The sequence below is a fragment of the Excalfactoria chinensis genome, chromosome 2 (assembly GCF_039878825.1).
Source record: "Excalfactoria chinensis isolate bCotChi1 chromosome 2, bCotChi1.hap2, whole genome shotgun sequence".
Classification (NCBI taxonomy): Eukaryota; Metazoa; Chordata; class Aves; order Galliformes; family Phasianidae; genus Excalfactoria; species Excalfactoria chinensis.
Window position 1 is genome coordinate 73,270,543 of NC_092826.1, and position 18,270 is coordinate 73,288,812.

At 35.4% G+C, this 18,270-nt stretch overlaps 1 protein-coding gene across 1 annotated transcript; it reads right to left on the bottom strand.

Moving 5' to 3' along the window:
* Positions 1-15,201: 15,201 nt before the first annotated feature.
* Positions 15,202-17,941, bottom strand: LOC140248420 (uncharacterized). Its single transcript, XM_072329135.1, has 2 exons — positions 16,242-17,941; positions 15,202-15,969 (listed from the first exon to the last, which is right to left on the bottom strand). Exon 1 carries the CDS (start codon positions 17,579-17,581, stop codon positions 16,580-16,582), a length of 1,002 nt encoding a protein of 333 aa, XP_072185236.1. The 5' UTR covers positions 17,582-17,941; the 3' UTR covers positions 15,202-15,969; positions 16,242-16,579.
* Between the last annotated feature and the right edge of the window lie 329 nt (positions 17,942-18,270).

An 18,270-nucleotide genomic window follows, 5' to 3' on the forward strand; every position in this document is an offset into this window, starting at 1 on the left:
AATGAGAAGTATATTGATGGCAATTATATGGTCAAATTAGTTCATGCAGATATCATATCTAAATGGTATGATATGTATCTGTGAATAACAATGTTACATTACTTCTACTATTTTAATTCACAGATAAGAAAATAAAAGAAGTCCATGTTTTCCTTTCATTTCTTCATGTATTGTATTTTTCCTTTATCTGTGCAAAGATGAAAAAGAAAGAAAAGTGCATGTAGTCTTTGATCCTTTCAAGCAGCATAAATTTTCATGTTAGACAATGATATTTTAATTCTTCTAGACAAACTGAAAACAAAAATTCAGGTCCTTATTTGGAATATAACTGAATTAATATTGATTTTAAAAATGTGTGGCCTTAAAATAAATACATCTGTATTTCATTACTGAGAGAAAAGGAAACCTGAAATTTTAGTTTAGGGTAAGAAAAATCTTCCAATACATAAAAACTTTTAAACTGTATGTTTTAGCACTTATGCCTGTAAAATATTTTTAGCTGCAAATGTATATATGCAGTATTCCACAATAACTATGCTGATTCACTACCCCCCCCCCCCCCGCCCAAAAAAAAAAAAAAAAAAAAAAAAAAAAGGGAAGGGAAGGGAAGGGAAAGAAGAAGGCTCAAAGAAACAAACAGAGCAGCACCAACGATCTAAGAAGGAAAACTTATTTTACTATGATGTTGGAATGCAAGATAACACAATATAATACAATCTTATTGAAAATGATGCTAATAAATCAAGTAAAATAAGGGAGAGGTTTCTGAAGACTGAGAAGCCTACTTTGAAATTGAAGGCACACCTACACCTGCTGCCAGGAAGTGAGAGAGAGAGGATGAGTGTCACTTCCATGACGTATTTTCCTTTCTGACCGTGAGGTCCTCTGGGACGTGTAGTTCTTCTTCTTTGTGCTCCACATGATGTCATGATGTGGAATACCAATAGCAAAAATTACAAAACCATGACAGTTTCTTTCTATTTCTAAATCAAAGGTAGTAATAGAACATGCAATTTCATTTTAAAGTTTTCCAGAGATCTAGGTCACAAAAGGTTAAACCTAAAAACTCATATATCCTACAAACACTCTTGAAAACACTCTTAGAAATACCAATTATGCTGTAGTCTGAAAAAGGTGTCGGATCTTAAATGTTCCTCCTGCTGCTATAATACAGCTGTTTGAAGAGCTTTCGTAATTTTCTTTAATATTTTACTGTCTGCATCATCATTTTGAAGAAAATATAGGGATAACTATAATACATCCTACTGTGCTGTAGGGCACAAGTAGACGAGTTTAAGACTGCAACGAATCATTTCTAAATACCTTCGTGGTTGCAAATTTCAGGCAAAAACAAATGATTACTTCATATTACATTTATACTTAGAGTTATGTTCCCCTGTTGGGTACAGGAGTAAAGGGAGAAGGAAAAATTCTGTTCTCTTCTTCCAATTACATGATATAGAGGCTAAGGGCAGCCCTTGGAGGCATATTAATCATCTGACAAATTGATACTTAGCTAAAGGACCAAGTGATATTTTCCAAACTAACATCATGAATTTTTATTTTTTTATTTTTATTTTTTCCAAAAATAGTATAATGATGTAAAGGTCAATTAAAAGAAAAGTGTCATTTTCCTCTGATTTAATGACTGTTGATAATGAAAAGATCTACCTCTGGCATATTTAAGACAAAGTAATGTTTCCAGCGCCTTCTAGTAGATTTAATCTATTTATTTGACTACATAGTTTTCTTGAAATCCTCTGTTCTCAACAAGAATACGATTATTACAGTGTCTATTGTGAATTGATGATAATCGCGTACATTATCTGCTCTCCTTTAAGGCAGGTATGAGCAAAATGCTTCACTCACTGGCCTATTCTCTCATCTGTCAGATAGCTCTGAACAGAATGTAATGATACCTGCTTCACTTAACTGATTGCTAATGAAGTGGTCTGATTTCTACCTTAGAGAACTTATGTCATGGCAACTTGATAGTTGCAAGTTGATAGATACTACTCTACTAGCCTTCATCCCCTCTGAGTTCTATATGCAGTGTGTATTTTTAAACATGCCATGGAGGGCAGCCTCCTTTTCATCTCCTTTTCATCTGCAGAAGGTAAACTTTGTAAGAAAGAGGGCAAATACCTTTTTTGATGAAGCCTAGTAATTGTGAAATGCAGGAAAGTACAATTATTTATCAGAAAAGGTTGCCTTGTTCATATTGACTCTTATAAATCAAAATATCTCTTTTGTCTGTGATTTATTATTGCATTTTCCAGTAATTCTTGTTAACAAATGTTTTTGTTTTCGTTTGTGTGTGTGTGTGTGTGTGTGTGTTCAATTATACATCCATATCTTTCAAAGTAAAATCTAACACTAATAGATCGTGTAAATATGTGTCTGGATAAGGTCACATACAACAAATGCTTCCTTTATAGACAGTAGCTGAAGGCTGAAAATTGCTTTAAAATGACCTTGCTCAAAAGCAAGTCCAAAAAAGATCTTAAAGCAAACAGACAGTGTTCAGTGGTTTGACAGAGCATCTACAAATATGTTCATAACAGTTCTTACCATACATTATCACCCATGGAAAAAGGGAAACTCAGAAAAGCAAACAATTGGAAAGTGGATTACTCTGTCTGAGGAGATGAATACAACATAAGAAGCAAAACCAAAATAACTGTTCTACAAAATTCTGTTTTAAAAAAAGATGTTTTAACATAAATTCATACATGGCATGTGAGAGAAGGCAGATATAAATTTAATTTAGATAAACAGCTCACAAACTGTGAACAGAATGCAAGTGAAGACTTATAATGAAAACAAGAGATATGCCTTGAAAATAAGGAAATTATTTTTTAAGATGCCATCAATGGTTTTGCTAATTGAAGTACAAAACTATTACAAATCAGTTAGATATCCATGCTTGCAGAAGCAGATATGCAGAATATACTTTATAAGGAATTACTTTATCTACAACACCTGAACTATTTTCCAGAATCAACATAAGTTTCTTGTGTGTGTATATTTGAAACATGAACTGCCTTTTAAGTCTTTGAGGCACAATTAGTCTTGGAAGAGAACAAAAGGTACCATTTACACTGCACATACTGGATAAATACTATTGTCATTATTAACTTACCTAGGTTCAATAGAGAATTACTTTTTAATATGGTGGTTATAAGGGTTCTGTACCGTTTAATGTACAGTTTTTACTTTGACAGCTATAATTGTGGCTAATTTCCAGTGATTTGAATTTAATGTAATTAATATACCTATATACTTAAAAGGTGCTCATTAGTAAGACAGGAACAGAATGATGATGAGACACTAGTAATATTTCATTCTTCTGCAAATGTAGAACTGTAACAATTGTTGAATTAGATAGCAATTGCTATCTAGCTGAGATATAGTCAAAATCAAATAGAAAAAGTAATGCTGCTTTCTATTTTTAAAAAATCTAAGTTTGGGGAATAGTGTTAAAAAATTCTGTCAGGCAAGCTGAAAAGAAAAATATTTTGTAAAAACACATATGAAGGTTATATTTTTGAAAGTGAATTTAGATCAGTTATTAAATAGCTCATGAACTTACCTTTTACAGAATGAGAAAACAAGCTGAAAGAGATAACTGTTTTTGTTACAATATTTTATTAGAATTAGATTTCAGATTCTAATCTAAGGGGTCAATAACTTCATCTTTAACTGGGAGAAAACACTGTACAGTCTTTATCTCTGAAATTAAACAAAGAATGCAAATCTGTTTGTAATTATAATGGTAAACAGCCACAAAGCTAGAAGTCATGGAAACTAAGGTAAGCACAAACTAATCTGATTTACTTAGCATGATGATTAAATAATGTGTTCAGGAACAGGACAAGGTTTAAAAATTCCTAAGGATGGCTGGCAAAGAGGTAAGAATAGTCTGCTTTGCCATATAGCATGGAGAAATGAAAATGTGTTTAACATATTGCAGTGAAAGTAGGGGTTATGTATTAAGAAAGCATTTCTACCATACTTCCAGTGTGTAAAAGAAGTAAACACAGGTGCCTGTGGTAGTAAAAATTTATATTTGGGATCTAGGAAAATTACACTCTTTACTACTGTGTACACTTAACTGTGAAACCTTAGAAAAAAAAACAAAAAACTTCATGTCATTGTCAAAGAGCAGAAAAATAGATACAATCTCTGTATAATTCATTTTTGAAACTTATTTTTGTTAAATGAGCAGATATTACTGAAAAAGGTATACATATGTATTTAATGAGAAGCAGTAATTTCAGCAAAGAATTACAATGTTTCTGCTGGAAACAGATGATGACTTTGTAGAACTCCTTGTACTTTTTTACAACTACTGGAGAAAACTTTATGCAAGAGCATAAATATATTTATTTAAGTAGTGTTTTGCCAGACATTTAGGTAATTAACTTATACGTCCATATCCTGGGCCATCTTAATCACTGTATTTTTCAGTGGTCACATACAGGGTAGTTCTTCAGAAACTGGTGTTGACATAACAGTGAAGACAGTTAGTTATAAGTACAGAGAGAATGGGTAACTCTGTGAGAGAGACGCTAGGAAGTTCTTAAGCTGGCTTCATAGTCAAATTGAACATGCACTGTGGATAAAGTCTTGACTAAATCAAAAGTCCCTGACAAACCTTATGTAGAACATAAGTCTATAGAACCTGTAAGAAATGCAGGTTCTTAATTTCACAAGAAACACATGCCTGTAGCATAAAATGAATTCTTCTTTTCACCATTTTCATTATCTGATCATTTCAGTTGTCTAGAAAATTGCATTATACATGTGCAATATAGATGGCCTCCAGACTTGATTTTTGCTGCTCTTTAGCTACACAGATCTATTAACATGAATGCTTCTTTCTTCTAGTCAGTTGCAGAATAAATTCATGTTATAGGTAGTTTCACTGATTCAATTTTTGAACATTTCTACCTACTCTTTATAGATCCCATTCAATAAAAATGAACATTGCTTTTTTGTTGTTGTTGGTTATTTTTTGTTGTTGTTGTTTTGTTTTTTTTTGTTTTTTTTTTTTCCGAGTCAGAGTATATGAATATTACAAGTTATGAATTGTAAATCTGATATAAAGGCTGAAACTTGTTACTAAGTGAATTCATGTCATGTGTATTATTTATTTATTTAATTAATTTTAAAAGATCACTCTATGTTTTACATCTGTGTTGGCACAGTGGATTTTATTTCCCGAATCCCAGAGTTTGAAAGATGCTCACAATTGATGCAATATCTTTGGAATATATATATATATATGTATATATATAAGATTTTTGCATTCTGTCATATTGTTTTTGTACAGCTTTCACTGATGGTGCTTGTGGGCACCTTTGTTCCTTTTGAGAGTTCAGCCATTTCAAATCTATTTTGAAGTTGGCTGATTATGGGACATAATTCCACATTCAGTCAGGCCTTTATGTTTAAGCCAGCTTTATAACACTAAGCCATTGGCTCAAATCACTAGAGAGTTAGTCATTTATAACAAGCTTTAACAATAGCATTGTTGCAGAGCTACAGTTCATGCTCTTCTATTGTTGGTCACTGAGAGCAGAACATCTTGTATTGTACAAAAATTTCATTCTTTCATACACCATTGTTATTCATTATAATTCTGTTTTCTGCTAGAGATCTTATTGAGCAACACTGAATTAAAATTACTGAATTGGTATGAAGCTGATTACAATATTTTAGCCTCTATTCTTCTTTTAACTTTTTCTAATTTTTTGCTGTTAAAATTCTGGTTGATGCCTACTTCACCTGAGTGGAGTATCCTTCCTTTACCCTTGAATGAAATACAAGAACAGAGAGTTGTCAAGTACCGTTAAGGTACTTTCTTTTTGTGTGAATTGTTCTTAGGAGGTGCCTATTGACATATTGACATAATTCTACACATACAACATATAACATTGCTAGCTGTTTTAGCTAAAGTTTATGACTGGCATTAAATGTTGTCAAATATTGTTTAAAAAACAGCTGAAGTGAGAGTAACTGACATTAAAATTGTAAGATGTTGCTGGGAGTCTGAATTTTAACTTGCCAATGGTACAGTAAAACATAGATCTACTCTGAGAACAGCTCTTTTAGTTTGATCACACGCTATTTGAAAGCCAAAACAAAACAAAACTCTCCAACGATATGACAACCTAAGCAAACAGATAAGTGAAATGGTCATTGAGAATAAACTGAAAGTACTATTCAGCATGAGTGTAAATAAAAAATGGTTACCTCACTGTTTTCTAGTGCTTGGATTGTCTTTTTCTACTTGTTAATAGAACATCCCATGGATTTAAAAGGGAGCTTTAGGAATGGCTATGCAGAGGAAGATTTATTTGACTTTGTCATGTCATTTTCCGTATATCTTTCATAAACTATAAAAAGAACAGGAAGAGTACAACTGCAATTTTTGATCATGTTATCTCTAGATATTAAAAAACTGCCATTAATCACTCACATTTACGTATAGAAACCTTAACCCTGACATCCAAGAATATATGCAGGGTTAATAGAAGGACCCCAAAAGAGACAAGGATCATTTATTTTCTTTCAGTAGGAATAAAGGGAATTATAGGAGGATGTAATGGAACAGCAAAACCCTAAAAAAAATGTAGCAAGATTTCCTTATAGAATTCCACATAGCAGTGTTGTATCCTGCTCATATAAGTTCAAAGTAACATTAAGGCTAGAAAAAGAATATTTTGTTGTTTGAACCTGGAATATACTGAATACTGTGGGAAGAAAGGCGCTAGAGACATGGACTAATTGCAGAAGTCCTTTCCTACATATGGTGCACATGTGGACTGTAGAGCAAGATTTCACATTATTTTATTTGATGCAACTAGAAACTTTGAAATTCTTGAGGAACATCATTGACACTCTTTACAACTAAATAATACTGATTTTAATTACATTTCATTGTAATTTCAAATTACATTTAATTATTCTGAACACAGCCTTTGTTCTTATGTGCTTAATGAAAACTGATATTAAAAAGTTAAATTTATCTCAGAGATCATTTTGCAAAAGAAAGGAAAACAAATCCTAAAATATTTCAAGATGGTATGCAGTTGGAAGTTGGAAGGTAAGTGGATGTTCACTTTGGATGAGCAAAAGTGTTGATGTGTATGTTGAAAGTCTGATATCTTAGGATTCTGAAGGCACTTGTTCACCATCCCATGCTTAATTATTTTTAATTCTTCTAAATAACTTATTTTTTCTCTGCACATTCCCCATTCCTTCTTGCAGCTAGCTTCACTATTAGTTCTCCCCTTTATCTATCTCCTCATTAGCCTCCCGTAACTCTTGGATCTGCAGGCCAAAATACACCAAACACAGCATTAGCTGAGCATGTGAAACATCTCAATCCCAGAATAATGTTCTGACAGAAAAAGTGTAATTTGCGTTGACTCATCCTAGTAGTCAAATTAAGCTTATGAAAAGTGAGCAAGAGATGTTTCAGCAGGAAATGCAGCTGACAGGGGGAGGTGAAATAATCTTTGAAAGGAAGTTACAATCTATTTTCCACTCATCTCATATTTTCTGTCATCTGAAAATGTAGGATCCAATTTATTGCTGAGGTTACTGTTTGCCATCCCAGTATGTCATTGTTTAATGATTATTGGTTACTGGAATTTCACATCATAACATCATGTATTGCAATGGGAGTTAAAGAGTTAATGCTCCAATTACTATAAAAATGAGTTATTCTTTTTACTTTAAGTGACAGATTAATCCAAAATTAAATTTTTTGGTGGACCCTTGGAACCTGGATGGAATGTGAAATGTATACATCTTCTTTGTCTGTTACACGACGCTCTTTTTCATTTTAGTGAATGTATATTGCATAGTGATTATACAAGGGTTGCTCTGAAAGTAGTGCCTTCCATTTTCTTATGTTGACCTAAAACATCAGAGGTGGGTGTTGGTGGTTTGGCAGCAGAGGTTGAACCTATCTATAAATATTCCATTCCATTTTGTTGCCATGTGACAGATGGCAGCAGAGGGGCAGTCTGACAGGATCACATCTGATGTGGAAGGACATATGAATCAAAGGTGTACTACTGAATTTCCCCATGTGGAAAAAAATTGCATCCACTGGCATTCATGGAGCCTTGCCAAAAATTTACAGTGACTGAACAGTGGATGTGAGCACAGTGAGGTGGTGGGTGATGTGTTTCAGCAGTGGGGACAGGAAATGGAAAATAGACAGCATTGTGAATGTCTATGTATGTTCTTATGAGCATGGCACACAGACTCTTGTTCATTACTGGCAAAAATGCATAGCCAATTGTGGTAACTATATTGAAAAAATAGTGTTTTGTAAGGAAAAGTTTGCTCTATCAAATACTGTTATAGTGCTCCTTATAACTCTTGTGGTTTCCATGGAAATAAATTGGAAGTATTAGCAAAATGTATGGAGCAAACTCCATTCAGTCACTACATCTATTGTTTTATTTAGCTTAAAAAGTTATTTCATATGGTTTCAAGGATTAGTAATTAGAAATTATAAAACACAGACTTGTCTTTTGTAATTGTAGAGTTAGCATAGAAAACTTCAAGCCTTGTAGTTGAAGATACATTAAAAAAAAAAAAGTTCAGATAAATAAAATGTCAGTTCTACTTTTTCCTTATTCTGGTCTGAGTTTGTTATCAGTTGACCCTGGTTTGATCTTTAATAACTTAGCACAAAATCATATGATACAGGATACACCTTTAGTCAGTTTATGTCAACTGACCCAGCTGTGTCTCCTCCCAGACTCTTGCCCATCCTCAACTTACTTGTGGTGAAGGGAGAAGACAGACAGATACCCTTTATGCTGTGCAAGTACTGTTGAGACAACAGGATGGTAAGTTATTAGCAAAGTTTTAATAACAAATGCAAAACAGTACAGTATGGACTACTATGAATGTTAACTTTATCCCAGCCAGACCCAGAATATGGTGCTTAGTAGCTTGGGTTGCTAAAACGTCTGACAACTAAACCTGTTTCAGTGAAAATCCAAGGTGGGCTCAGGTACGTAGGCATTTGTGCATTTGTGAATCTGTTTCAATGAAAGAGGGGGCTCTGACAGGAAAACGTTAACTCTGGTAAGTGACTGCATACAGTCCTTTAGATATAAACTGTTAACTCAGTCTGGGACTAAGACTGGGCCTAGTTGCACCCAGACTCCTCACTGTGAAGGAGTTTACGAAGCAAAAGGGTCCCTACTGAGCCTCATGACCCAAAGGAAGGGCATCCTAAATTTGCTGCATGTCAGACTGTACTCATAAAGTGACATATACTTTGGGAGAGATTTTATGTTATGTAAAAAAGATTAAAATTGAAAAATCAGAGCAGGACGATCTCTTGTAGCCATTGAAACCTCCTGTTTCACAGGGGATGTATGTTCAGATAGGGCAGATGGGAACATTTTTAGAAGCATCTGTTCTCCATCATTCTTCTACACAGCAACCCAGATGCTGTTGACGACTTGTATGTAAATCATGCTGACAATTTGTTGAATGTCTTTCATGCTGTGACTGAGAATCTGGTTGCACCATCTATCAGATAGAGAAGATATTTCAGTCCTGCAAGAATGGCTCCAACTGTTTTGTTGGCCAACTATGGAAATCATTAAATCTGCCTAAAAGTTTCTTCTCTAACTAGAATTTACTTTTATATTACAGAAGGATTTGTTACCTCTTTTCCTGATTTTTTGTGAAAAGGAACATTAGATATTAAATGGTGCATAGACTAGAAAAAGCCTAAATTGCATTTTGTGATTGTTTTTAGCTCTTTTTTTTTTTTTTTTTCCTTCTTTTCCTTTTTTTAAGTGACATTAGCAAATATTTCTCCGACCTTGTGTTTTAAAGTTACCTTAGTCTCAAGGATGTGACGTGTAAGGGGAAATTATGCTTGTATTATTGTATGAATACTAGGCTTTTTGGATTGTAATGCCACCTATAAAATCTTCATATACATAGAAACTTGATTTATACTCCACATCAGACTTAAGTCTACATCTTTCTAATTTTGTACTATAAAATGAAGCGAAAAGGTTTTGATATTAAGGAGGATGGGGGAAAATGTCTGATGTTTCTTTAATATGTGATGTTCTCCAAATAACAGAACGCTGCCGTTTATTAGAATATTATAGTGCTGTTATACATGGTTTAACTGCCTTCTCTACAGTGAACTAAAAAAACACACACCTTTATGTGGAATTATATCCCACTTCAAGATGGTGGAGTAGTACATATACATTAGAAGGAAAATACTGCACAGCTCTTGTGTGGCAATTAAGTGAAAGCTTGCAGGTTAGAATTATGATGTATGTAGGCTATGCAGTGGATGTGATTGGGGGTAGGATACCCATGGTAAACTGTTAATGAATTTCATGAGTATGTTAAAAGAATCAGAGAAAAACATTATATAAGGAATTCTGAGTGCTTCTTGAGAGGTACTGAATTTATTTCTCTAAGTTTGTGTAATCTTTGCTGTTTTAATATTCTGAATACCTTTGCAGAACATTTAGAATTAGGAGATCAGAGACCACCATATAGAAGCAAACAATCATACATTATAAATATATCTAATACATCTAATACATCTAATAAATATAATGTATATAATAACATGCATTCTTCTGGTCATGTATATGCCTTTGTTATTATTCTGTGCCATTACATATATGAGTGTAATGAATACAATCTGATAAAAAAAAAAAATATAAAAATTCAAAATCCCTTTTTACTGTTTCTCAAGCTATTTTTATGAGCCCTAATTTTTTGTCAACAAATGCATAGAAATTATAACAAGATGTCCTGAATAACAGCTCGTGGCTTGCATTGTCCCAGGCATGTTCAAATCACTTCAGTAGAGATTTACAGTAAGAAATTACTTCAGAATTGCAGTAGCACAATGGGAAAGCAATTTGTTGGGGATTTTTTTACTTATTTATTTAATTATTTATTTTTGTAATTTTGTGTCTTTTTGTTCTTTTTCTGTAATCCATCTCAATTCATGTAGAGTTTTCCAAATCATTCAAAAATAAATTTATTCAGAAGATCAGACAAAATAATTGCGATGGTAACATAGCCTGAAAAAATTTACTCCATCATCTTTACAGAATGTACATATCTTGGACTATAATATATTTTAATATATTTTAGAAACAGACCCTATTCTACAGTCAAGATTTGGATTCCAACTGGCAAGCACCTTAGAATTTAAAATCCAACACTTTGTTACCTTTTAAAAATGAATGTATCCTTTAAATAGAACATTTTACAATTTCCAAGCATAACATGCAAATGCAATAAGATATGGAACATACTCTTGGGACAGAAGGTTAATGTAATTTTATAGCTTTGCAACTGAGTAATCTGTATTATGTGCATTACAGGGAACCACATATAAGATCTGTACTCTGTATACAACTCTGAAAATATTATTTTGAACTTAAGAAAACATGAGTTCTTAAGCTTCCAGCTCCAATCAGAAATAGCACTTACTTAAATAATAGTCTTAGCAATCCTAAAATTTAAATTGCAGAGAAAACTGAAGATAAATTGTAAAGTGTTCCATTGAATTACTAGAGCTATTTAAATTATATTATGTGTTTCATTTTTTATAAATGATATAGTATACTATGCAATAAAACATTATTCCATTGAAGAATGTAGAAAGTGGATTAGACATATAGCATTATGGACGTATGTGCATTTGAGAACTAAAATTCATGTACTCTAGATTAAAGGTTATATTCTAGTCCTACAAAAATCAGTATAGTTAAGAAAATGTAATTGAAAACATATGAACACAACAACAACATCAACAACAACAACAAAAAGGCCTTGATTCCACGAAGGTAAAGTCTGTTAAATATTACTTTGTTGTGATATTCCAGTTCTCAAAAGAACTAATTTTCTTTATTTTCTTACCAAATGCATTTTTCCCACCCTTCCTTTTAAAAGAACTATTCAAAATAATAAATATAATAAATAGTAGAGATGCTTTGTTTCCCATAGCCATGCAAAAGTGATATTAATGTAGTACCCGCAATTATAGATAATGTTAAATATTAAAATATGCGTGGCGAGGTGAAAGCTGATTTTGTAGTCACCTCTCTGCAATTGAAAAAATCAATTATTTGCTATTCACTACCATGTTTGAGGTAATCAAGCAATATTCTTATTTAACAAATATTTACATTTGACATAATTCACTTACTGAAGTAGTAATGATTTCTCTGCTACTAAGTATTATTCACCATTCAGCAGCAAAAGCTGTGCAGTATGATTTTTGCCATGCATACTATTGTTTAACTCTCTATTTTCATACTTCCATAAAATAAATTCTTGAATTTATTTAAAAAAAAAATAAATCAGAAAGAGAATCACGGAATGCAGTGATAGACTTTTGATGTGAAAGCTGCTATTGTAGCAAGTGCTACAGCTTTCACATTAGCTGGTGGAATATTCAATTTTGAGCACATCAACTAGAAACTTACATATATCCATTATCTACAGGCATCCTAAACACTGAAGCAGGAACGTTGTCATTCAGCTGTCTGAATGCACTCCCAAGTGTACAATAAAACCCTGAGAGAATATAGTTTATTTTAATTATTCTACTTCAAGTAAAGGATATATTAATAAGAAATAATTCACTGAAGACTTAATTTGTTAGCTGTTGAAAACTAGCATTTTATGTTGCAAAGAAAATGTGTAGGTAAATATTAACATAAGACTAAAACAAATATTACTTTCATTGGATTTACAGGTCTGAGCAGTAAGTAGATAATGTTTTTTTCAGCCTCAGTGCCTTCATCTTTTAAGGGCATAAATTGGAATAGACACATTCTTTGTTTCACTGTTTTTTAATGAATGAATAGAAGATTTAAAAAAAATTAAAATATAAGGAAATCAATAGCTTTAAGGTTAGTAAATTAGGTTACCATTAAAATATTCATTAAACATGCTGAGTGCATTTATAAATGTACACAAAAATGTGTGTTAAAAAGGAACCAGTAAGGAAGTCCCAAAGAGACTTCCATACAGACAGATCCAGACAGAGAGATCCAAGTGTTTGATTTTAAAAGTAAATTAATAAATAAAAGTTTCTATTTTATTATTTTTATTATTATTATTTTATTTTATTTTTTGTCTGGATATCTTGAAGAAGCTATTGATAAATCAGAAATGTTATTTGTTTACTCATCTGTTTTGAGGTTACTTCTGGTAGGCTCGTTTTAAGTAGAGCCTTTTATATATCTGTAATGCTTGGTAAAAAAAAGCAACAGCTAAGCATGTACTGGTGTTTGGATTTTGAAAATATCTTGAAAGTTATTATGTCATATGTTACACAGCTATGCAATCCTTTATTCAGTTCAATTAACAGCACTCTACAGAGTGCACCTTGTGCCCCCACAGCCAGCTTTGTTAGGGATCGAGTTGACATTACTGGTTCTTTTAGTCTGAGATCCAAAATTCTTATTAGAAAACCATCAACTATTTTTAGTTATTCAAATAGAACTGTGCTTTGTGATTACTTTTGATTTTTAGAGAGAGCTAATAATAAACCTAATAATGAAGCACAAGTCAGACACAGATAAGAACAAGAGTGTCATTATGTGAGGATACTATGTAATGCCACTGTATTTTATTGTTTAAGTTATATTTTAAAAATCATAATATTTTTGCCTCTTGAAATTATAACGTTAATCAAATGTTAAAAGCTTGGTATTACTTGCTATATTTATAAAATTACAATATGTTTGTTTTCTATCTTTAAATTTGGAGTTCAATTTTTCCTTAAAGTTGCTATAGTGTCAATAGTTGTACAATTTTATAAGAACAAACAACAGAAGAGGTAACCCAAAAAGTAATTTGGGCAATAGTATATTTTAAATAGCAAGTTACAAAGTCACGTCTGTGAGATTTTAACAATATGGCTTTTAAAATGGTAGAAATTGAAATGACTCACTGATCATTGCACATGTACAGTCATCACAGAGAAGAGTCATTTACTAACTCTGGGTAACTGGTATTGTTACTGAAAACACTGTTCTCTCCGAAAACACACATCATATATTAAGAGAGGACACCTTGTTTACTTTTTGCACAAGGTGCCGGGTGGAATATTTCTACAAATCAAGCACACCTCCTTCTGCTCATTCCAGTTTTTTTTATACATGCAGCTCTATGTTACTTCATCTTGTTAATATGGAAGAAACAATCTCCTTCTGCCTACGTATTCATATGGTTAAGCAAGCATGAAACTCCATCCCCTTTTGGCTACTAACCCTGGCCATCTGTGCTTATATGGTGGTTTCATGCAACCCTCAGTGGTCATTTGTGGAGTGCTCAATGTATGTATTTTAATCAAAGTGGTATTTATCATTCATATTTCAAAGTAAACTTTTAGAAAATATTTAGTTATAACTCATATCTTTATCAATAAAGAGTAAGGCTATTCTGTATTTAGAAATACTGTGCTCAGACTCAGTGAAGGACAGACGGGATGATCCAGACAAGAAAAGCAAGCAGTTCTGTAATCGTAGTTTTGAAAACAGAATTCTGTTATGAAAAATTATTTTAAAATATTAACAAATTCTTTTTTATTTGTTTTTGATCTTGAAGTTCATTGGCCTTTACTAAAATGTGAAAAACATTTTTTCAAAAATTATTTTAAGTAATCTTCCTTGAGAAGTGTCATGGTTTTATGATCATCAGTATTCCACATCATCACATCATGTAGTGTAATGGGAATTAAAGTGTTAATGCCCCAGGTCCATACAGCAAAGAGAAGAAACTACGTTCCCCAGAAGACTGTTCACTTTGCTGATATCATACAGGGGGAACGCATATAAGGCGGTGTTGGGTCATCTGACGTTCTCTTACTTCCCTTTGGCTTTTCTCTTAGCTGCTCTTCTCCTTTGCTGCTTTCCGTCCAGACTGTGCAATTACTGTAAGGTCTACAGCTTTCAGATACTCTCTCATTATATCTGATTTATTGGCTTCAACTCTAACTATTTTGCATTCCAATACCATATTTAGTAAATTAGTTTGTTTCTCCTGAGATTGTTGCTGCTGTTTTTTTCTAATTATTTTGGGGTCTGTTACCTTAATCAAGTAACCTTAAAGAATCACGTCCTTTGTAATGTGCTTCCGACGGCCCCGTGGCCAAGTTACGCACTGCTTACACCAATGTGGTGGGTGGTAAAATGGCGTTTAATTAACCTCGTGAGTCCCTTATATAGGGCTCCTATTTCATCTAATACATATGCATTACTGAGCATGGGAAGACCTATCGCGTTACAGCACGAGATCTCGCTGATGCCTAATACAACATTTCCCCCTCCCCATGCTCAATAAAGTCATGTCCCGTTACAACGCGAACGCTAGTCCTAAACCTAATATATAAAAATGTTAGTCTCCATATAAATCTAAAATATATAAGTTATCTAAAAAGTGAGGTAGACAAGCTACAATTCATGCAGAGGTAGGTAGTGCAATGTCTAATAATATTAGTGGTTTTCTAATTATTATATCCAAGGCATCTTGGGTTTATACAGTTCCTTCTTCTTCTTAAAGCTTATCATATATCCGTTGGCACTCCATTTTGTCATTAAATATTCTTTCTATCATACGCTGTAAACAACCCTGGATACATTGAAACACACAAGGTAGGCAAATCATTAAAGCTAAGAAAACTAAAATCCCTATAATTAATACTTTAAGAAACTGTTTAAGCCATGGGCCAATATTACCAAATAGTCCATCCAGCCAGCTGCCGAATGCATCATCAATTGCAATTTTCTTGGTATGCTCTTGCATCCACTCCAACTTCTTATGAATTGAATCACTGTGGTCGCTCAGATTGAAGCAGCACATCCCTTCAAAGTCCTTGCATCCGTGCCCTTGGGCCAGTAGCAGAAAGTCTATCGCAGCTCTGTTCTGGAGAACAGCATGTCTGATGTTATTAATGTCCATCAGGAGTTCCGACAAGACCATTGTGGTGACATTAGCTTCTTTCGCAGACCAACAAGCCAATCTCTCAATTTCTCTCAGCGCCTGGGCTGCAGCTACTCCTGGGGCTAAGAAAGCAGCTGCAACTCTGGTGGATCCCATGGTAGGGAGGTATTCAAAGATCTAATAAGGCATGCAGACATTCTGGCCCAATGAGTGAAGTTAGACTCAAACGCCTTCATAAAGAAAACTGTGCTCACTGCATCTTTCTCGCATTTGTTCTTTCGCACATATCCGTTAAACTCCTCTGGGTCCCACCTGGGTACACCAATAAGGCATGTACTAAACGGTGATGAGGCTGACTGTAAACTCAGGCAGAAATCTTTCTGCCCAGTTCGATTAGACCATGTGACCCAAATATTTTCTGGTTGTGACATGAGATGAGCACCCTCTCCCCCTGTAACAAACACAAATACATAAAAACACACAACAAGTGATACAACAAATGTCCTTCTCGTAGGTACAAGCAGTGGTTCTTTATCTGTTCCTTTCTTCTTTCCTGAAGAGTCACTTCGCGGTTGCGGCTGGCGGGTTCCCATCAAAACACCGCCCAGTCCCGTTCCTTAAGCCCCAACCCTCTCATTGATTCACGGATATCCGACCAATCGGTGGGCTTGCGAGAATCCTCTCGCTCCTCCCTCCTCCGGGGAGACGCGACCAATTGGGTGGGGGTAGGCGGAACCTTTCGTTCCTCCTCTTTTTCCTCCCCCTTCTGGGGAGGCGGGACCGACAGGGCAGGGGTAGGCATTTCCTTTCTTTCCGTCCCTCTCTCCTCCCCCTTCTGGGGAAACGGGACCGGCAGGGTGGGGGCAGGCAATTCCTTTCTCTCCACCCCTCTCTCCTCCCCCTCCTCGGGAGATAAGACAAACGGGGTGGGGATAGGCAATTTTCTTTCCTCCGCTTTTTTCTCACCCTTCTCGGGACGAGATCCCTCCTCCGGAGGTGGGTCTGGGGGTGGCTCAACGCCTCCACGGCGCGCCTCCCCACACGACTCTCCCTCCCTCGGACAAATTCCATCCCCCTCAGGCGAGTAAAAGCTTTGCAAAGAGGGGTATAGGCGGGGATAATATGGTGGCGCCTCCCCAGATGACACAACTTCCGCCTTCTCTTCCGGAGTTGTTTCGGGCGCGGCCATGGCCATTGTGAAAACGGCCGGCGTGGCCGGCGCCATTTTGGGTGCAGAGTCGCCGCCAGAAAGCGATTCCTCCGCACCCCCCGGGACCCCGGACGTCCCAGTATCCAGACCAAAAACCCCAGTCGCGATGGCCTGGACTTGTTTCTCCTCCTTAGCGGCTTTAAGAGCACCCAGGACCAAACCCCAGGTTTTTAACTCCTCCGCTTTATACTCGTGCATTGCTCTATGGAGCATGGCAGCGGTGAAAGAATCCCACCGCTCCGAATCGAGCAGATTACTAGGGGAGGGTAAAATCTGCGCCACCTCCAAACAGGAGATGACGGCAGCTATATCCTTCTTAGAAGGAACATTTCTAACGCAGTGAGTTTTACAAACTCGTGATACTACCTTAATGACGGAATCCATTGTTTTTTCTGGTGCGCGACACCGTACGTCCTTGCACCCTTTGTATATACTCGAGACCTGTAGTCCCGCAGTCTTCCACGGTCCTCGTTTTCTTACGACCGAACCGCAGGTCGAACATCAGCTGCTTCAATTTCCGCCCACCGAGGCGCTTCTACGGGATCTAACCGTAGGACTTGCGTCCGCCACGCAGTTAGCCGTCGCACACTACCCCCAGGACGTGCCTCAGAGAGGGCACCAAATGTTACCTTAATCAAGTAACCTTAAAGAATCACGTCCTTTGTAATGTGCTTCCGACGGCCCCGTGGCCAAGTTACGCACTGCTTACACCAATGTGGTGGGTGGTAAAATGGCGTTTAATTAACCTCGTGAGTCCCTTATATAGGGCTCCTATTTCATCTAATACATATGCATTACTGAGCATGGGAAGACCTATCGCGTTACAGCACGAGATCTCGCTGATGCCTAATACAACAGGGGTCCCCTGTTTCCCTTCTTCAGAGGCATGGGTTTTGCGAAATCCCTCCACCCCACTATTCACAGAACCTGGCTGAACCAGCCTGTAAACTGCTGACTAGAAGTTAGAGTAATTTTATAATCTCAAGTGGTAATTTGGACCAAATTTTCAGGCATGCAATGTTCCAGTCACGTTTGTGATTGCTTTCTAATCAAGTTGTTTCTTCAGTTTAGCC